Source organism: Saccopteryx bilineata, chromosome 1 (genome assembly GCF_036850765.1).
Source record: "Saccopteryx bilineata isolate mSacBil1 chromosome 1, mSacBil1_pri_phased_curated, whole genome shotgun sequence".
NCBI classification, from domain to species: Eukaryota; Metazoa; Chordata; class Mammalia; order Chiroptera; family Emballonuridae; genus Saccopteryx; species Saccopteryx bilineata.
Window position 1 is genome coordinate 347890913 of NC_089490.1, and position 21775 is coordinate 347912687.

Genomic DNA, 21775 nt, shown 5'->3' on the forward strand with positions numbered 1-21775 from the left:
ATCTTTAAAAAATCTTGCTGCATTTCCTCCTTAATTTCAAATGCATAAAAGAAATTGCAAAACTCATTTTCCAGAGCATTTGAGATTTTGTTTTCTGGCATTGTCATCAGTTTGTTTCACATAAACTTATAAAAATTATCCATAGGTTTGGACGTGTCTTACATCTGATAAGATGTGGTGGCCTTAGACAATGATGAGTTATGGACAAAGCAATCCTGGGTCATTAATGTCAACGCATGGTATTCATGGTATTTACAGATGACAATAAAGAGAAAGAAAATGAGCTGAGTCATGCAATCAATAGAGAAGATAATGTTCTTTGAAACAAAAGTCATTAACATATTGGGGGTGAAAATAGAAATCTATGAAGCTTGGATTGGTTGAAGAAGAAATAGAGCATGGGGGTAGAAAGGTAAGAATTCAGACCAATTAGAGCGATGGAGGCCAAGTTCCCCACCATGATGACAACTTGTCAACCTAGCAGGGATAAGTTCAGGTCGTGAGAAGTAATTTCCACCAGGCATTCCCATATCGGGAGAGACATGCAAAGAAAATGTGGCTCCGTGTTCACTTATAACAGATCCATGGTTCTCATGAGGGCCTGCCCAACTGAGTGGTGGACACATTAGTCTTCTGTGGTTGCCATAACAAAGTCCCACAGACTGGGAGCTTAAACAATATAGATTTATTTTCTCATAGTTTTGGAGGCTAAAAGTCCAAGATCATGGTGATGGCAGAATTGGCTCCTTCTGAGGGCTGTGAGAGAGAGATCTGTTCCAGACCCACTTCCTTGGCTTCTAGATGTCTGTCTTCTCTCTTTATCTTCACATTACCTTTCCTCTACAGATGTCTGTGTCTAAAATTTCTCCTCTTCTTTTTTTTTTAGTTCATGTGTGAGAGATAGACAGACAGACAGACACAGACAGACAGGAGAGAGATGAGAAGCATCAATTCTTTGTTGCAGCATCTTAATTGTTCACTGATTGCTTTCTCATATGTGCTTTGACTGAGCAGCTGCAGCAGAGCCAGTGACTCCTTACTCAAGCCAGTGACCTTGAACTCAAACCAATGACCTTGGGCTTCAAGCCAATGACCATGGGGTCATGTCTATGATCCCACACTCAAGCTGGTGACCCCGCACTCAAGCTGGTGAGCCTGTGCTCAAGCCAGCAAACTTGCGGTGGTTCTCTGCATTCCTGTCCAACTCTCTATCCACTGTGCCATCACTTGGCCAGGCCAAATTTCCTCTTCTTAGAGGACTACCTGCCCTGGCTGGTTAGCTCAGTTGGTTAGAACATCATCCTGGAGTATAGAAGTTACTGGTTCCATCTCTGGTCAGGGCACATACAGGAACAGATTGATGTTCCTGTCTCTCTCTCTCTCTCCCTTCCTTTCTCACTAAAATCAATAAATTAAAAATAAAATAGAATACCAGTTATACTGTATCAGGATCCACTCCAGTGACCTCATTTTAACTCAATTACCTCTTCAAAGACCTTTTCTCCAAATAAGGTTACATTCTGAGATACTAGTACTAGTACTTCAAAATATAAAGTTGTGAGGGGAACATAATTCAGCTTACAACAGGGAAGAAGAACAAAATGTGGTCCAGACTCTTCTCTCAGATTCACTCCCTCTGTTTGCCTTAGAGATAAATGGCTTTTGAGTGTTTAGGGAGTTGGGGCCTCACCTTTGTAGCAGTGAGGGGAGACAGGACCTTGGCTTCAACTTTCAGTCCTGTGTCTACTCCTTTGCTATTCTCCCCTCCTCCCATTTATTTATGAAGATACCATATTTATTCTGTATAAGTTCTCAAATTCTGGATCTAGCTAATTGCATTTCATGTTGTCATTTAACACATTCTTCTATACCCTGTATTTCTTTCTTTCCTTTTTTTTAACGAGAGAGGGAGGGACTTACAGGGACTGACAGAGACTTGCAGGGAGGGAGAGAGATGAGACACATCAACTCATACCGGTAGCACCTTAGTTGTTCATTGATTACTTTCTCATATGTGCCTTGACAGGGCAGCTGCAGCAGAGTCAGTGACCCCTTGCTCAAGCCAGTGACCTTGGGCTCAAGCCAGTGACCTTTTGGGCTCAAGCCAGTGAACATGGGGTCATGTCTATGATCCCACGCTCAAGCTGGCGACCTTGGGGTTTCGAACCTGGGGCCTCTGCGTCCCAGGCCTATGTTCTATCCAGTGCATCATTGCCTGGTCAGGCATGTACCCTCTATTTCTGGAAGAAAACTGGTAATTAAATCTAGAGGTTAGATCAGACTCAGGTTCAATTTTTTTGCAAAATGATTCCCCGTAGTGAACATGACTGACACCGTTTTATGAAACAAGCTGACTGCTAGTTCACCCCAGGAGGGGTGGGCCTGTGTCACCTGAAAGGAATGTTCTTGCACAGATAAGTGGACCCATTAAGTTATTTACTGCTTTGGATTACACAGCTCTCAACAAGCATGTACTGCGTGACTACAAGCCACTTGTGTCAGTATGTGCCACTTGGCTCTATATAACAAGCTTATCTGTTTTGGGGGCAAAAATCCATTGCCTTGCTGTTACCTAAAACACTGCTTCTGTCCACAAATTCCCTTAATAAGCTCCTCTTCTCTCTCTCTGCCTCCCAAACAGCCTCTTCTCCAGATCCTCCATGAGGACAAACTAGAGGAAAGGAAAACTCTTTTTTACTTAAGCAGGATTGTGTTTGGAATTCTTGTTGGGCGTCCCTCTACCCTGCCACCCTGAGTTTGACCATGTCCTCTGTTGGAGGCAGGTCCTCCAGCAAGGGATCCCATCCCTGCAGGTGTGTGAGTCCTCTGCCCAGGGAGATGAGCCAGCCGAGGGCAGGGATGGTGATCAGCAAGGCTTCATTAAGATGAGGCTTCAGGGCCCTGGCCGGTTAGCTCAGCGGTAGAGCGTCGGCCTGGCATGCGGGGGACCCGGGTTCGATTCCCGGCCAGGGCACATAGGAGAAGCGCCCATTTGCTTCTCCGCCCCTCCCCTCCTTCCTCTCTGTCTCTCTCTTCCCCTCTCGCAGCCAAGGCTCCATTGGAGCAAAGATGGCCCGTGCGCTGGGGATGGTTCCTTGGCCTCTGCCCCAGGCGCTAGAGTGGCTCTGGTCGCGGCAGAGCGACGCCCCGGAGGGGCAGAGCGTCGCCTCATGGTGGGCGTGCCGGGTGGATCCCGGTCGGGCGCATGCGGGAGTCTGTCTGACTGTCTCTCCCCGTTTCCAGCTTCAGAAAAATACAAAAAAAAAAAAAAAAAAAAAACAAAAAAAAAGAAAAAAGATGAGGCTTCAGAAGTGAGCCTTGGAGGAGGAGGAGACATCTCCCAGGTGAGCAAGGCAGTGTCGGGGGTACTGCAGACAGAGGAGCAGCACAGGCAGAGGCAAGATACCTAGCACTGATCCTGCGGTGTGCTGAGGACCTGGGATTACTCCTCGGAGAGGCTGGGGAGCTACTCTAACTTTCCTGGCAGCTCAAGACATAGGGCCATTTCCTAGTTTATTTAATAATAGGCAAACACTCTGGTGTCTGCTCATTTCAGTTCATGGTCTCGGAACAAATGGACCCAATTAAAAAGCCATCATAGCGGAATTCAGTGGAAAGGGGAAAAGCCCTTGATCAAATCAAGGCTAAGCAGCCCTGGGGCTGGTTTGTGCCCTGCTTCGATGGAATCATTACTTGCACTCTGCCCTCTCTTCTCCCAGACACTGCCCTAGACCTGCAGACCTTCCTGTCGCCCCTCCCCCATCCTCCACTCCCCTGCATCACCCACTAGCCTACTGTATGGCATCCCACTAGACCTCCTCTGGATCTGTTTCATTGTCTGCCAAATCTTGCAGAAAAAAACCACTAGGAATCCTGTTGACTATTCCTTCAATATATATCTCTTTTTGTTTGTTTGTTTTAAGCCAGAGGAAGAGAGAGAGAGAAAGGAAGGGAGAGAGATGAGAAGCATCAACTCATAGTGGTGACACTTTAGTTGTTCACTGATGGTTTTTCATATGTGCCTTGACTGGGGTGGGGTGGTGGTGCTCAAGCTGAGCCAGTGACCCCTTGCTCAAGCCAGCGACCTTGGGGTTTCAAACCTGGGACTTCAGCATCCTAGGTTGATGCTTTATCCACTGTGCTACCACACGCCAGGCACAATACATCTGATATTTATCCATTTCTCACCACCTTGTGGAGGCTGAAAAATAACTTTCCTCTCACCTTTCTAAGTTCTTCTGGTTGTACTAATAATCAAATTAATGTAATAGGAGAAAATGACCAAATTTATTAAATATGTACGTACAGGGTTAGTGAGACCCAAGGACACATGGGGCAGTTGAGGCTTGTATACCATTCTGGACCAAAGAGAGGGAAGAATAGGATTTCTTGGACCAGAGAGGGAAGAATAGGATTTCTTATTTATTATTATTATTATTATTATTATTATTTTGACAGAGACAGAGTCAGAGAGAGGGACAGATAGGGACAGACAGGAAGAGAGAGAGATGAGAAGCATTGATCCTTTGTGGAAGCTCCTTAGTTGTTCATTGATTGCTTTCTCATATGTGCCTTGACCAGGGGTCTACAGCACTGCAAGTGACCCCTTACTCAAGCCAGTGACCATGGAGTCATGTCTGTGATCCCACGCTCAAGCCAGGGACCCCGCGCTCAAGCTGGTGAGCCTACGCTCAAACTAGATGAGCCTATGCTTAAGCCGGCGACCTCAGGGTTCGAACTTGTGTCCTCTGCACCCCAGTCCAATGCTCTATCCACCGTGCCACTGCCTGGTCAGGCAGGATTTCAAAGGGAAAGTAAGCATTTCACAGGTAGATTAGATTGACCACAAACATGTATGTGGTCAACAAATTCTTGCCGGGTCATGGAAACAATGAGACACACTGGGGAGTCTAACACTTGCTTGATCGTCCCTGTCTACCAAAATTAACTCATATATGTTAAGGTCAATATGCTAAAGGTCCCTGCTTGATGGGAGGTTTTTCTGATTTCCTTTAAGCAGGTAAAGGAGGGTGGTCAAAACTTCTTTCTGAGCCTTTTCTTTCTTAAGAACCAGCTTAAAATCAACATTGCAAAAAGCATATTTTGGGGTTGCAGACTCTGCTTCCCCTTAAACTCCATTGCTACCACCTGGTCGTAATCCCCATGAATTCCTGCCTGCATTCTGGAATGAACTCCTTCCTGCTCCTGCTGCGCCTATCCTTGCCCCAGCAGCCAGACTGAGCATTCTAAAATATAAATCAAATTGTATCTCTGCCATGGCTTTCCACCTTGCTCAATATCCTACCAGATTTCCTTGATCTCTGGTTTCCTGTCTCCACCTCAGTCACACACAGGCCTCCTTACATGAGCAGCCAGACTTCTGCATTTTCTGTTCCCTCTGGAAGGCCCTTCCTGCAAAGAGGCACCCCCCCCCAACACACATACCTCCTTCAAGTCTGCTCACATGCCCTCTTTTGGCCTCTCCTGAGGCGAATCACAATTTCCCTAGCCTCCCAGGTCCCTCTTCTTGCTGTTTTTCCCACAGCACTTATCACTTTTTAACAGACCATGGAATTTAAAATTTTAAATCTCTAGCCTGACCAGACGGTGGCGCAGTGGATAGAGCGTCGGACTGGGATGCCAAGGACCCAGGTTCGAGACCCTGAGGTCGCCAGCTAGAGTGCAGGCTCATCTGGTTTGAGCAAAAGCTCACCAGCTTGGACCCAAGGTCGCTGGCTTGAACAAGGGGTTACTCGGTCTGCTGAAGGCCCTCTGTCAAGGCATATATGAGAAAGCAATCAATGAACAAGGTGTCGCAATGTGCAACGAAAAACTAATGATTGATGCTTCTCATCTCTCTATTCCTGTCTGTCCCTGTCTATTCCTCTCTCTGACTCTCTTTGTCTCTGTAAAAAACAAACAAACAATTTTTTTAAAATCTCTGTTGCTTTTTCTCTCTCTCAGCCCACTAGGATGTAAACTCCATAAGGGAAAGATCTTTTTTTTAAAAAATTCATTGATGTTTTCTAAGTACTGTACAGTACCTAAAAGAGTACCTGGAACAGAGTTGGCTCTTGGTAAACATTTGTTAAATAAATGAATGAATGAACCTGGCCTGTGGTGGTGCAATGGGTAAAGTGTGGACCTGGAATGCTGAGGTCACGGGTTTGAAACCCTGGGCTTGCCTGGTCAAGGCACATACAACAAGCAATCAGTGAACAACTAAAGTGAAACAACTATGAGTTGATACTTTTTTTTTTTAATTTTTTTTTAAATTTTTTAAAAAATTTATTCATTTTAGAGAGGAGAGAGAGACAGAGAGAGAGAAGGGGGGAGGAGCAGGAAGCATCAACTCCCATATGTGCCTTGACCAGGCAAGCCCAGGGTTTCAAACCGGCGACCTCAGCATTTCCAGGTCGACGCTTTATCCACTGCGCCATGACAGGTCAGGCGAGTTGATACTTCTTGCTATCCCCTTCCTCTCTCTTTAAAATCAATAAATAAAATATTTTTTCAAAAATTGAATAAATGGGCCTGACCTGTGGTGGCGCAGTGGATAAAGCGTCAACCTGGAAATGCTGAGGTCGCCGGTTCGAAATCCTGGGCTTGCCTGGTCAAGGCACATATGGGAGTTGATGCTTCCAGCTCCTCCCCACCTTCTCTCTCCTCTATCTCTCCCTCTCTGTCTCTCTATCCCCCTTTCTCTCTCCTCTCTAAAATGATTAAAAAAAAATGAATAAATGGCCCTGGCCGGTGGCTCAGTGGATAGAGCATCAGTCCAGCATATGGATATCTCAGGTTTGATTCCCAGTCAGAGCACACAGGAGAAATAAGCATCTGCCCCTCCCACTTCTGTCCCTCTTCTCCTCCCGCAGCCAGTGGCCCAATTGGTTCAAGCATGGCCCCAGGTGCTGGGATAGCTTGGCTGGAGCGCATCAGCCTCAGGCGCTAAAAATAGCTCGGTCCCCAGATGCAGTTGCCAGGTGGATTCTGGTCAAAGTACATGCAGGAATCTGCCTCACTATCTCCCCTCCTCTCACCCCCTTAAAAAAGAAGAATGAATGAATCAATAATAATAATGTTCCTGCTTCAAAGGGTCATTGTGAAACTTACAATAATTTATTAACTTGCTTTGCAAAGGGAAGAATAAACATAATGAATATCCACTGATTCTAGGTGCCCAGCAAAACAGTTTTTACAGTTTGTGTCATTTATTCTTCACTGTGAACCTCACTTATTTATTCAACAAGTAATTAGTGTGTACTTACTATGTAACAGTCACTGTTCTGGGCACTGGGGATAAAGTAGTGACCAAATTGGATGAAGACCCCTGTCTTCTGAGAACTCTTATCCTAGCAGGAAGAGACGAACAGTACAAATAAAATATAAAATGAGTATAAGTATTGCTTATTTTAGTGATGAAGAGAGTGAAGTGCCCAAGCCATCTGATTAATGGGTGTCAGAACTGAGATTCAAATGTAAGTCTGACTTAAAGGGTTATTTGCTTCTTATGCCTCCTGAATGAGGGCATCTGGGTTCATGTGCAACAGAAGTTTGTGGAGGACGTGTGTGGGTCTAGAGCAGGGGTCTCAAACTCAACTCAGCATGTGGGCCGCAGAGCAAGATCACAGCTGTTCGGCGGGGCCGCACTAGGTCTACAAAAGGCAACTGTTACGCAACACTTTTCTCACTGCAGTTGAAAACAAAAAAAATCAGTACAACAAGCACAATCGTACATGCAGTTTACTCAGTGTCACAAAACGACCAGAAACTGTAGTTCGCATCACAACTGCTGTTAACTAAGCTAATATCTAGCTAGGATGCTAGAGAAATGAAAAATACAAGTAGGCCTCTAGGCTTACTTAATTTTATCCAAAATATTTTAAACTTCGTGGATTAGTCTGCGGGCCGCACAAAATTGTTCGGCGGGCCACGAGTTTGAGACCCCTGGTCTAGAGCAAAGATGTAGTTTGGGGCCCAAGGGCTGGTTGAGATGTCCTCCCCTTAGTGTTTTCCACTTCACCCCAAGGGCCCAGCACCTAGGCCTCCCCTTCCATATGACTGAGAGAGGCATTTTACTTACTGATGTGCAGGAGAGATCTAAATTATAGGTATCTTGTGGATGGTGGGCAAACCCTACTTCTGCCCAGATGCAGTCACAGCGGGGTCTGGGAAGCCCAGCTGAGCTTGGTCACACCTCCCAAGGGATGGAGTACAGTTTTATAGGCTTCCATGTGAGGAAGCAAGGACTTCTAGGGGCATACAAAGGGCACAGACTCTGGGGGGTGGGGGGTTGAAACACTGGACTAGGGCAGGGGAAGGAGCTGGGGGTGCCAGCCTGGAAAAATGCCCGCTTGGAGTCATGGTCATACCTTCCCATGGCTGACCTGGGCTGAGGGCAGAGGTGCTGTGTGCCCCTAAGTCTGAGCTAGGGAGGCAGCGTCCTGTGAAGAGGGCTTTCTCTCAGGCAAAGGGGTTGCCTAGGAAGAAGAGTTCCCTTTGTCTCTGGAGGAAGGGGAGGGGGTACAAACAATGTTGGGGTATCAGGGAGTACAGGAAGGACTCTTGTAGGGGAGTGAGACCTTTGCAGAAGCCCCAATCTCAGAAAGGGAAGAAGGTTCTGGCTTCCTTCAGAAGAGCTCCCAGACTGAGGGCGGGGCTGGCCCGCAGGACCTGGGAATCCAGCCTCCCCTTTAGAGGGCCATTGTAGCCCCCTCTCCTCAACACTCAGGTGTGTCCTCAGACCCAGGGCTTGTGTGCCTTCCTGGAAATAGAGGTCTGGGACCCCTATCTGGGACCTCCTTGACAGTAAGCAGGAGGTCAAAGGGACATCATGAGGTTGTCATCAGGGAATGTCCTCCTGGCAGCTTCTTTGAAACTCCAAGCTGGGAGACTGGGCCTGAAAGGGGCAACACCTTGCAGAGCAGCTGTGTCTGCCCCTCAGTCCTGCCTTCACAGAGTCATCAGCTAGACACTGTGTGCCTTTGCAGGAATAAAACACCCCACAGTGTGGAGTGCTGTTCCAGAGCCAGATGCACATGGTGGGTCAGCCAGGGGCTATAGGGCTATAGGGTTCTGGATGGAACAGTTCCTGGCAGCATAGGGGCAGGAGGCTGGAACTGAGAGCTAAAATGTCACCCGTTCTCACTCTTTCACTTGAGAAGAGGCAGCAACCTCTTATCAATGCTGGTCAGCCCATACCACCAGGAACACGCCTGTAGCCAACAAAGCTAAGTTTATTACTAACAGCAGCAAAGACTTCACACCAGGGGGTCCCTGGGGTGCCTCCAAAGAAAGGAGTTAGGGAGATGCTTATAGGGTTGTGGGGGCTGAAGTTAGTCAAAAAATGGTCTTGGGCAAAGATTGGTCAAAATTTGCAAAGCAGGGAGTTGCTTTGCAGGGAATTGGAACAGTCTGTGATCCCGGGTTGAAAACACAGGAGTCCTCACAGAGCATTACTATTAGATCAGGTTGCTGTGGTCTTCTCTTGGAACACGTAGCTAGCACAGATACAGGCATATTTATGAGTGGGAATTTAGAAAGCTTGAGCAAGACATCATGGCTTGGTCAGGCACTTGCTCAGTTTTGCAAGTCATGGTATGTTTTGCAAATTGTATCTCCTGTTTCAATTCTTGGCCTGACCCCAATCTCACACCCCACAACAACCTGGTTGTCAGCAGGATCATTTTCTTCTCATCTCCCAGGAGGTCTGGAGTCCAGCCCCCATTTCTGCGTCTGGACACCAGGGGGCAGCAGGGCAGCATCCATGAACCTGGGGCTCACAGTAGACTGAACAGCCAGGGAAGGGCACTGAGCCAGCCTCAAGAAGGAAGGAATGAATGGGTCTGAAGCCCTGAGGTGCCCCTTTTTCTTCCCTTTGCTCCCAGGAATTCTGAGAGCAGGGAGCAAAAAGGGGAGGAAAATAAATAGGAAGGAGGGAAACTGAGGGAAAGGTGGAAGAATGGGGAAGGAAGGAGAGAAGGAGGAAAAGAGGGAGGGAGAGAGGGAGGGATGGAGGGAAAGGGGTCCACAGAGCTGGCAGCTAGATCTTCTCTCCACTCCCTTTCTTTTCCTGCCATCCCTAAACCTGTCTACTTCCATGTCCTGTTTTAGTCTGACCCCCTGGCAGCCCCTCCTGGTCCCTCTCTGACCCCCATAGGCTGGCCAACCACTGTGGCCCATCTGTGTCTCCGGGTATCTACGTGGTGCCAGGGGTGACTGCACCTCCCCCTCAGCATTCACACGCGCACGCACACATGCACGCATGCGTGCATACACACACGCACAGGCTGTGTGGTGACCCATGGAGTAGGCTTTAAATTTCCTCCCCCACATTTTGTAATTGCTTTGGTCACAAAGGCTGGTTTAATAGTTTAATCCCACTATGAGGTGGGACTTTTCATATGGCTGCTGACTTGGAATTTGGCTCCAGGATATAAATCTGAGGACACACAAGGGTAAAATACCCCCACTTTCTAACAACTGGAAACAACTGTGCTCAGACACCTTCTCTGAGTTTATTACTCCAACCTCTACCACTGTCCACTCTAGGCTCAGGGAATTGAAGACATCCCTGCAGTTATGAGTTCTTGACCTAATGGGAGGGGGAGAAGGCGATATGAAGGAGAGAAAACTGATTCCTACCGCAAGCCAGGTGAGGGGTGCTCTAGGAAAACACTCAGGGAGATTGGGAGTGTATTAGAGTCTCCGCAGGAAAAGTGGGGCATGCTAATGGTGTTTGGAGGGCTCCACACAGAGAGGCACTGGTGGCTATGATGTCATGGGCAGAGAAGCAAGGACGGACGCAAGAGAGGGCTATGGCAGTACCGGGGAAGATACACTGGCCCATTTCCTCCCCACCTTGCCCAACACCTGGGGCCCAAAAGAGAGGTGAGGAGCGTCCTCCCAGCACTGGGGAAGACAAGGAGTGAGCAATAAATTAAATAGAAATTAAAAGGTTAAACTGGACTAAACATTGTTACTCAAAAGTGACTCAAAGTTTTGGAGTTTGCCAAATATTGCAGTTTATAGATGGGAAGGGGAAATGATCACATCACTGGCTAGAGAGCATTGATGGGAGGAAAATAAAATAACTGGGTGTTTGTCCCTTATTGCATTCTCACTGTTCAGTAAAAAGAAGTCTTATTGGTTCCATTTTACAGATGAAGAAACTGAATTTGTGGTCACAGAGCTGGTGATGGCTGTACTGGGCCATAACACTGCTCCTCCTGCCTCAGTTTCCCTGTGCTCTCCAACCTCCTTCTCTCCCCAGGACCTCTACTTTGTAACCCTGAGTTCAGCGCAAGCTAAAACCATAGTTGGTAAAAACAGGACTAAATAGGGATTTCCAAGGTCAGGCCCAAGATAAACCCACCCCTCCCACAGATTCCATTCAGGCTTCTTCTGAGAATGCCCACCTCAGACCTTGAACGTGAGCTCTCACTCCCAGGAGCCACAGACTAGCTACAATGAAGGCAGCTGAGGCAGCAGGAGCATCCAGATAGTCTCACATCTAGCCTCCATTCTGACCACCATGTAACCTTGGGCAAGGCACAGCCCTCTCTGGGCTTCCAGTCCCTCTAAGCCAGGGGTCCCCAAACTACGGCCCACGGCCGCATGCGGCCCCGAGGCCATTTATCCAGCCCCCGCCACACTTCCGGAAGGGGCATCTCTTTCATTGGTGGTCAGTGAGAGGAGCATAGTTTCCATTGAAATACTGGTGAGTTTGTTGATTTAAATTTACTTGTTCTTTATTTTAAATATTGTATTTGTTCCCGTTTTGTTTTGTTTTTTTTTTTTTTTACTTAAAAATAAGATATGTGCAGTGTGCATAGGGATTTGTTCATAGTTTTTTTTATAGTCTGGCCCTCCAACGGTCTGAGGGACAGTGAACTGGCCCCCAGTGTAAAAAGTTTGGGGACCCCTGCTCTAAGCAGCCAAACCATCCCCAGGGTCTCTGCCAGGTGAGAAAACTGATTCCCGCTGGTCATGTCTCCCACATGCTGTCTCATAGTGGCCCTCAGGAGGTAACAGCCTCAGGAAGCAATGCCAAAGTGGGGAGGTGAGGAGCAGGGCAGGAAGGCCCAGAAAGTAGGGGCAGGGAAAATATTTTTGAGCAGGCGTATCCACTGAACACTGCTGGACAATAGTCTGGTGGGGCCATTGTGCTGGGAGTGGAAAATCCTTTTCTATTCCATCTCCAAGGGCTGAAAATAGTCCAGGGTGGAGCTCCTGAGGACTGGGTTTGGGGCCGACAAGTGACTTGCCCGGCCTGGCCCATTGTTTCTGGCTGGGACAGGGCTGAGACTAAACACCTGGCTAAGCTGGAGCCGAGACTAAGGCAAGCCCGGGAAGCACCTACTAGAGGAAGTATTGCTGGACTGCGTTGAGCCCCATTGCACTTGTAGAAACTGAGGCCCAAAGAGAAGGGATTCAGCAAGTCATATGATGCATCAGGGCAGAGGAGGATGAGAGTTTGACTTCTGGGGCTCATTTCCCCCTATCAACCCCCACCCCCACCCCCAAAGCACATTTCCCTTGGGAAGGCAAGCAGATTCCGCACCATGCAGCTCAGTCACTCCTGGCCAAGCTCTACCCTTCACCCCACAGGAGACAGCAGCACAGACATTGGACTGGCTCCATCAAGACCTGTGGGGTACCAATGAAGTCACTTAACCTCTCTGGTCACCTGTTGCAACAGAGGCTCACTGCCCAATCTCTAGTCCTTAGAACCGTGAGCCCAGTGGGTCTTGGGAATGCCTGGAGGAGCAGCTGTTACTTGTGCCTTTGAGGATAACCTAGGCAGCTGATGCTCTAATCGAGACAAGGAGAACTGGAATGTGGGAGGCAAGTTCTCCAGAGAGTGGCCCAGAAAGGGAAGGCAGGTGGCCTCAGGTCACACAGTAAAAGCTGCCTATTCGTTGCCTGCTTTGGCCCAGCTCGAGTCCAGTACTCCCACGCTGGGACTCTGGGATCTTGGTTGAACCAAGGAGATGCTATGGCACCACTAGTCAGGGAGAAATGGCTAAAGCTGCTTCTGTGAGTGAATGGGAGCTCTCTAGTCCAAAGGGGCTGGCTCCAAAGGTTGGTATCAAGGGCATCCTCCTCCTTCTCCCACTGTCCATTCTCCCTGCTGCCCTTCCACAGCCAGACACCTGGAAAAAATTTTGTAAACACACACAGGCCTGTGTGCCTGAAAGCCACCTGGCACCAGGAAGGGCAGAGGGCGGTCCCACATCTTACTCCAGGATGGACCTGCTCTCCTTCTCCTACACCCGGGGGACGCCTTGGCCACAGGGGGCCCATGGTGCTCACTGGCCAGACACACTATCCTTTCCTTCAAATCACTTATCCTTATGTGGTTGCATATTAACATATCAATTCCATGAAGGTAGAGTCTGACTGGCTCGCCTTCATATCCCCTTGGCACAGTCCCTGGTCTGTAAATGTTTCCCATGTGCCAGGCCCTGACCTAAGTGCTCCAGTGTGGTAACTCAGGCAAGCCTCCCAATGACTTACATGGGAGGTAGTGTCTCATTTTAGAAATTAGAAAACCCAGGTACCACAAGACTAAGTAATCTGCCCAAGGTGCCATGTCTGGAAGAATTAGAGACCACACTCAAACCCAGGTGGTCTGGATGTAGAATCTGTGTGCTCTTAAACCCATTCTCATCACACGACCTCTCTCATCTTAATCACATGAAGGATCATTTTCAGAGCCTCCTTCCTCAGAGGGGTTTCGAGTGGCATGGGAAAGGGAACTAATCTGTGTGTCATAGGGATCTGTATACTTACTTAACTGCCTGTATAACCTGGAGCAAGCCATCACATCTCAGAGCCTGTCCCCTCGTCTGCTGAATAGGGATAAGGATGTCTATTTCACAGTTGTGGTGAATAAATGACATAATGGATGTGAGAGGGTCTGGCACAGTGTCTAGGGCATAGGTTAGCACATGAATTCCCTTCCTCATGCACCTGACTCTAAACAGATCAGCCCAAATCTACAGTGACACCGGTGGTGACCTGACCTGGACCTAGACTGGCGCAACTGTGTCCTGGGAGTATCCTAGCCTTGGAGGGTGAGATTGGGAATGTCCTTGGGGACTCTCCCTCCCTCCTGGGCCCTGAGATACCTGCTCCCCAGGGCAGAGACCCCTCTGTGCCAGGACCCTTACCCTGGTTGCACAGAGCTCATTGAGAACAGTCAGAAGGCATTGGCGCCCGCACCCCACCCCCCAGGTGTCCCTGGCCTCAGCTGCAGCTCTGTCCACCTGGGGCAATGGAGGTGACAGCAGGATTCCCACAAACACACCAACTTGCAGCAAAGGAAGGAGAGCAGCAAGGGCAGTCTGAGCCCTTGGCATATGTCCAGGCACCATGCTGACCTCCTGAGTGACCTTGAGCAAGGCCCTGGTCCTCTCTGGCCTTGAGTCTGCAGCTGGGCTGGATAATCCCTGGGGTCCCTCCTTGTCAGGTGGCTGTGCCCTTTCACAGTGGCCTTCAGGAGTCAACAGCCTCAGGAAGTGATGTCCGGGTGAAGAGGTGGGAAGGTGGGGATGGCCCATTGAGTAAGAGGAGATATTTTGAGAGCAGGCAGTCCTCCCCCCCATATCACTGCTGGACAATGGTCTGGGGCTGGGAGTGGAAAATCTTGCTCTTACTTGAGCTGAAAATAGCAAGCACAAGGCAGCAGGATCAGGAAACTCACCCACTAGGTGGGTGGCCTGGGCACTAAGCAGCAGGCCAGATATCCACATTGAGGGACCAAACAGTCCAACTGGGGTACAGAGGTGTGACCCTGGGCCTGTCCCTGGTTCCCTTAGTGTCTCCATTCTCCACCCGCACCAGTACCTGCCACAGGATTAGATGGTGAGTCAGTTATCCCCTGTCCTCTAGGTCTTGTGTCCTTAGAAATCTGCAGGCAGCTGATTAAAGGAAGGCTTCATGGGGTAGACCATAGTGTTGTCTCCATGTGCTGTGGGGCCCTGGGTTTTTGGGGTCTCTGCAACTGCTAGAGGTAGGTGGGCAGGAGACAAAAGGAATGGGTACTAGAGGAACTTGGGCCCATGGTGGTCACAGCCCACACCCAACCACTGATGCATACTCAAGAGTCCCCCAAAGTCATGATTTATAACCCTTGTCGTGATGTATAACCCTTGGGAATCAGAGCCCAGCATTTACGTCCCTGACCAGCAGAGCATCTAACCTGGGTAGGGTGTTCAGCCTGGACTGGGATGGGCTTCAGCCTGAGCAGCAGCTAGTAGGAAAGTGACAGACTCTAGTCTACAGCAAATGCTCAAGGACAGCCTGTAAGAGGTAGTCACAAAAAAAGCCCATAGGGGCTCAGCTTACATTAACAAAAGTATAGAACCTAGAATGTGGGAGATGAGCATTTAACTCTATTTTGGGCAGGTAACCCACATTGCACAATGCAGAGTAATCATTTGGTCATGGCTTGTGATGGGTCCCTGTCATATAAAGTAACTGTGGAGCAAGACTCTAAATTAGAGCGACCCCTGGCGGTGCCCCCCCTTTTTTCTGAAGTTGGAAATGGGGAGGCAGTCAGACAGACTCCCACATGCGCCCGACCGGGATCCACCCAGCATGCCCACCAGGGGGCGATGCTCTGCCCATCTGGGGCGTCGCTCTGTTGCAACCAGAGCCATTCTAGCGCCTAAGGCAGAGGCCACAGAGCCATCCCCAGTGCCTGGGCCAACCTTGCTCCAATGGAGCCTTGGCTATAGGAGGGGAAGAGAGAAACAGAGAGGAAGGAGAGGGGAGGGGTGGAGAAGTAGATGGGCACTTCTCCTGTGTGCCCTGGCCGGGAATCGAACCCGGGACTCCTGCACGCCAGGCCGACACTCTACCACTGAGCCAACCGGCCAGGGCCAATGCCAAGATAGAGTAGGAAGGGTGGAGAAGTCATAGGAAGCAGGAAAAGTGGGGTGAGGAAAGAAACTACTCTCAGGTAGAGTGGGTCTATAGGGCCAGGGGTCTCTCAGAGGGAGAGAGAATGAGTCTTTATCATTGAGGTTAAGAGTGGGCCCTGTCAGCTTTGTCCTATCCTTGCCCAAAGGCTAGTGGTCCCTGTCCAGCTAAGCTCCACAAATCTCTAGAGTGGTCCTGGCTGGACCTAGAACCTGTCACAGGTAAGACCCATCTCCCCCACACTAAGCTCTGAACCAACCTGAGCACCAACCATTATACCATGTAGCTGGATTTTTCTTGGAAGCAGAGGTCTGAATTGGAGACTATTCAGAGCAGATCAGGGCAAGAAAGGAGCCTTGACCTTGCCTCCTTGTGACCCAGCCCCTGCCTCATCCCTGCTTTGAGCCTGGGCCCCTGCCTGGGATGCTTCCAGTTCCTGCATACCCTGCCCTCCTACCATCATGTCTTTGCCCAGGATGTACCGTGTCCCAGGATGTTCTCCGATGAACTGCTTTTCTTAGAAGACACGGGTTAGGTGTCCCCCCCCACTCCAGGGACCCTCTGGTCTCAGCCCCAACCATTCAACATTATCCAATGGTGTGCTAGAGCAACTTGTATCTGCTTACAAGAGCCAGCTGTTAGATTTTCAGGAATTTTGCAGGGAGGTTGACTTCATATTTGTAGTCTAAAATTGGCCATCATAAGAGTGTTTGCACCATGGCAATTGGCAATGCTACAAATAAATGGTTCCCCTGATGTGCTTGGAGGGCCAGTTAAATAGTTTAACATTTACCATTACTAGTCATCTCTATTAAGTCCTAAATCGGGGGATCCCAAGGACTGGACCCCCACTTCACTCCTTTCTGTGCCTGGCAGAGCCATGTACCAAAGTCAGTTTAAATTGGGAGATGACCTGGGCTCTGGAGAGGAACATTTAAGAGGCCACACTGCTGAGGCAGCTAGCAGGAAGGCAGGCAGCAGACAAGAACAGGTTGGAGAAAGGAACCTAGTGAGCTGGGGAAAGGCTTCTCAGACTGCATCCCCATCCTCCAACCACACAAAAGGGCACAGTTCAGCAGACAACAACACTTTTAGTATAAGTTACAGCCTCAAACTGGCTCCCAGCCTATGGGAACCTCCAGATGGGTTTATGACATCAGCTTCCAGTGGTTCATCTCTTGGGCTGGGGTACTCCTCATTGCTGAGTCCACTGTGGCACCCAGACCTGCGCCAGACCCAGTGTGGGAAGCTCTAGCTCAACCCTGACTGCTTATCAGGGTCTGGTAGTCAACCTGCGACCCACCCCTCCCAGGTAGCTCAGGCCCAGTCTCTGCTGTGGGACCTTGGTAAGTCACTTTTCTCACTGGGCCTGTTTCTTCCCTTGACGTGGTTCAGCTGGGCTCCAGCCTAGGTACTCTGGCAGGCACAGCCAGCTCTTTCTGTGGCTGAGTCAGGCAGCATTGGCTCTGAATCCTTGCCTTTCTTGAGACCTTATTCCCCAACTGACACATACAAATGGTGATGGGGTTGTGGGGACTGTTGAGTCTCTGGACCAGAGAGTGTCCTGAGCCTCTGCCAAATGACAGAGTGTTGTGGTCATGGCTCCCTTGACCATCCAGCATGAGTCATTATGATCCATATCCGGGGAGACCATCCCATTTGAACAAGTCCTAGTTTCTACAGTTCCATATAAGTTTGCACAGGCCAGAGGAGTTCAGGTCTTATAGCCTGATATCCTTAGTGTTCCCACCACCAGCCAGCATGGACTCTGCCTGCCTGGAGTTCTCACTGCTGGTCGACCTGTCTTCTGTCTTGGTGTCAGTCCTGTGAAACTTGCGCAGGTCCAGCCTGTGGTCAGCCTGGGCAGTAGGAGTGGGATTTGTGGGTGGCTTGGCATCTCGGGCAAAGCGCACGAGCCTCTGCCCAGCCAGGAAGTAGAGCACAGGGTCAAGGCAACTGTTAGCACTGGCCAGTGGCCGGGTGATCTTGTAAGCCATGTTGATGGCGTTGAGGGTGTGGCAGCTGACGTCTAAGGAGCGGAAGGAGTAGTAAAGGGTACGGGTGACGTGGAAAGGCAAGAAGCAGATGGCGAAGACAGCCAGCACCACAGCAATGGTGCGCACGGACTTGCGCTTGGCCCGCGGCAGGCCCCCCGCAGTCCCGTAGGCTGGCTTTAGCAGACGCCGGGCCATGAGCACATAGCAGACCAGGATGGTGGCGAAGGGCACCACGAAGAGCAGGCCCAGCATGACAGAGGTGTAGGCCAAGAAGTGATTGAAGAGATATGGGGCTGAGGTATCGTGACAGGTAATGCGGCTGCCACGTTCGCTGGTGGTGACAAAATAGAGCACGGGTGCCTGGCAGACCAGCACCAGCACCCACACAGCGGCTGCCACCCGCCGAGCGTAGTGGGCACGGCCCCAGCGCAGCCAGCGCAGTGGGCGCAAGACACCCAGGCACCGGTGCACACTTATGCAGGTGAGGAAGAAGATGCTGCAGTAAAGGTTGGTATAGAACAGGAAACGCACCAGCTTGCAGAGCAACGTGCTGAAGGGCCAGTGGTCGCCACGGGCGTAGTAATAGACCAGCAGTGGCAGGGAGGCCGCGTATAATGCGTCTGATATTGCCAGGTGGAACATGTACGTGGTGGAGGCATTCCATGTCTTGAGGCGGCACAGGAAGACATAGAGCACCGCGACGTTCAGACACAGCCCAAGCACGCACACCACACCGTAGGACACAGGCAGCAGCACGTACTTGAAGTCCTCATTGAAGCGGCACTTGTAGCCCAGCTCATCCCCATCCCAGGTGTCATTGATGGTGCCATTCCAGAGGCCCAAGCCTTCGGCCATTGCCCTAAAAGAAAGGGAGTTGGGTATAAAGAACAGTCATTAGGATTGTGACTGGGGCTCACTGAAGAGGCCTAACACACCCACATGACCGGGGCCATGAGCGACTCCAAGTGCCCAGATTCCTTTGGTTAACACCTGCCCAACCACGTTCAAGGCCTTTGTTGCTATCTGCCTGGGCTCCCCGGTCCCACAGGTCCCAGAACTTCAGAACCTCAAAAATGCATGAGATTGATAAATAGCAAGATCATACAATTCTAAAACTTTAGAACAGGGATAGGCAAACTACACCCTGAAGGTCAAATCCAGCCCACTGGTCTGTTTTAAAAACAAAGCTTTATTGGAACACAACACAACACACTCATCCATTTACAAAGAGCTGAATAGTTGTGACAAAGACCATATGTTCTGCAAAATCTAAAATACTCACCATCTGGCCTTTTACCAAAACAAGGTTTGACGACTGCACTAGAACCTCAGGAGCACAGAGTTTTAGATCTGGGATTTTGAACTCTGGAATCTGAGGATCTCAGAGGGTATCATTTCAGATTCGTGGAGAGGGGCCATTGAGGCGGATGGGCTCCACCCAGTGTCCACTACCTTCTAAAGCATTTCTGGCCAACAGGCAGCCCATACCTCCCTGGAGGCATTAGCGCATTCTTTCCCTTAGCTCAACCTTTGGCTCTCCAGGAGGCTCTGGCCCTGTGTGTTGTATTTGGTATTGAGGAAGTATTTCCAAGGGTCTCCCTCTTCAGTCACTCATTCACTCGCTCAGCAAATATTTTTGAGAAACTTCTCTGTTCTGGCACTTTCTGCATCTCTAAACAGCAGTGCTACTCCCTGGCCTGTGAGGCTACCAGAGGGGACAGTGACCCTCCTGAAGATGCCAGGGAAGTCTGGGTGGAGGAGGGAGTGGGAACAGATGGGGACTTCATTTGTGGGTCAAATTCAGCTTCCTCCAGGCCTACCCAGGCTTTCTTCCACATTATCACTATCTCGAGGTTCCCCTACCTCGTCATAGTGGGCATATAACACACCCACAGGGACTGACTGCCCAGGAAGCACCTAGAGAACAACTTGCCCACCTTCCTCCTCTCCCTACCCAACCAATGTGACCAATAAGAACTCTATGTCAGGCCCTGGCCGGTTGGCTCAGTGGTAGAGCGTCAGCCTGGCATGCAGAAGTCCCAGGTTCGATTCCCGGCCAGGGCACACAGGAGAGGCGCCCATCTGCTTCTCCACCCCTCCCCCTCTCCTTCCTCTCTGTCTCTCTCTTCCCCTCCCGCAGCCGAGGCTCCATTGGAGCAAAGATGGCCCAGGCGCTGGGGATGGCTCCTTGGCCTCTGCCCCAGGCGCTAGAGTGGCTCTGGTCGCGGCAGAGCGATGCCCTGGAGATGCAGAGCATCGCCCCCTGGTGGGCGTGCTGGGTGGATCCCGGTCGGGCGCATGCGGGAGTCTGTCTGATTGTCTCTCCCTGTTTCTAGCTTCAGAAAAATCCAAAAAAAAAAAAAAAAAAGAACTCTCTGTCAGCTGAGAGGCAGGGTACAGATATCCCAGTCTGGAGGGCAGAGATGTGCCCAAAGGTCCCAGAAGGCTGGCTGGAAATCCTAGCAGGAGTCCCTGGTGGGCAGGCTTGGGACAGACACAAAGAAAAACTTTGTAACAATGTGAAAGGGGAGGGAGAGCTGACCTTTTTAAAATCCTACTACTATGTGTGTTTTACAAATGTCACTTTATTCCATCCTTACAACATGTTTTGGGAACCAGGTTATCATACCAGATAAAGAGGCTGAGAAACAGATCATTTAAGTAATTTGCCCAAGGTCACACACAGCGGGGGGCAGGCTACAGTTCCCACCCAAGTCTGTTCCACAATGGAAGGTGCTACTGGAGGGAGGTCATGAACTCCCTGCTTATGGGGCTGTGCCTTGTGTGTGGGGGTGTCTGGGAGTTCAGAGGAGGCAGACAACTTGTGAGGCTTCCGTACCCTGAGAATCTGGGGCTGTATGATTCTTTTCATTTTGGAACCTGGGGTCCTAAGAGGTTGGGATTTGTGGGTTCTATAGTGATATCCCCTCCTTTAGACCTTAAGCTTCGTGCCGGGCTTGGCCTCCCAGAAGCAGTTCAAGCCCCTTGAAGTTGAGATTAAGGGGCCTGAGGGACACACAGGTCCCCAGTTTCCCTTCTTTCCAACCCCACCCCCCAGATCTTCCCTGTCTCCTGTTGTTCGCCAAGTGCAACCAGGAGGAAGGGCACCTACACCGGTGACATCCCTCCTAAGGTCACAGGTTTCTTCCCAAGGAGCCAGGGCAGCTCCAGGGTGAGGAGGCAGGGAGAAGCCTGCGCAGTTCCAAGCTGAGAGGGGGCGGTATGGAGGGATTCTGGCAGTGCCAACCTGCTGGGATTGCCCTGGCCTGGGGCCGGGACTCAGGACCTGGCATTAAAGCATTTCCTGCATCCCACCTCTGCTCCAGGCAGCCCAGGGCCACCTCCACCCTTGCTGTTGGAGGCACTACACCAGACTCTCTGCCTCCAGCCTCAGTCCTCCCCCAGTCCGGAGGGATCTTTGTAAAAAAAAAAAAAAAAAAGTCATTCTCCTGCTTGAAACCCTCCATTACTCTGCCTGCTGTCAAGAGAAAGTCTAGTCCTTCAGGCTGGCACTGGAGGTTCTCATAATCTACCTCTGCCAACCTCACCAGCCCCAACCATCCTCTGTGACTTCAGTTTCCTGAATGTGCCCAACACTTCTCCCTTCCCAGCCTTTGCTCGTGTTGCTCCCTCAACCTGGAATTCACTCGTGCCCTCCACATCTACCTGTTGAAATTATAACTCTTTATCCTTCAGCGCAGCAAGCCCCAGTGATTACGAAGACCCTGGCCTCTGGAGCCAGACCTCCTATTTCCACATCTGTATGGAATCTATATCATAGGACCGCTGTGAGGATTAACTGAGCCATCTGTGTGAATGTTTGGAGCAGTGCCTGGTACATAGTAGGTATG

At 50.1% G+C, this 21775-nt stretch overlaps 1 protein-coding gene across 9 annotated transcripts in view; it reads right to left on the reverse strand.

Annotated features, from left to right (window-relative positions):
* Nucleotides 1-663: 663 nt before the first annotated feature.
* P2RY2 (purinergic receptor P2Y2) overlaps nucleotides 664-21775 on the reverse strand; it is a 35435-nt gene continuing 14323 nt past the window's right edge. For 5 of the 9 annotated variants that reach the window (XM_066250496.1, XM_066250491.1, XM_066250487.1 and 2 more), the window contains exons 3-5: nucleotides 14271-18783; nucleotides 7269-7352; nucleotides 664-873 (exon numbers count right to left, since the gene is read on the reverse strand). In XM_066250496.1, coding sequence (XP_066106593.1) covers nucleotides 17649-18779 — 1131 coding nt within the window. In that variant the 5' untranslated portion in view covers nucleotides 18780-18783 and the 3' untranslated portion in view covers nucleotides 664-873; nucleotides 7269-7352; nucleotides 14271-17648. The remainder of the gene's footprint in view (nucleotides 874-7268; nucleotides 7353-14270; nucleotides 18784-21775) is intronic. The other 4 variants (XM_066250473.1, XM_066250476.1, XM_066250479.1 and 1 more) reach the window with 4 other exon arrangements.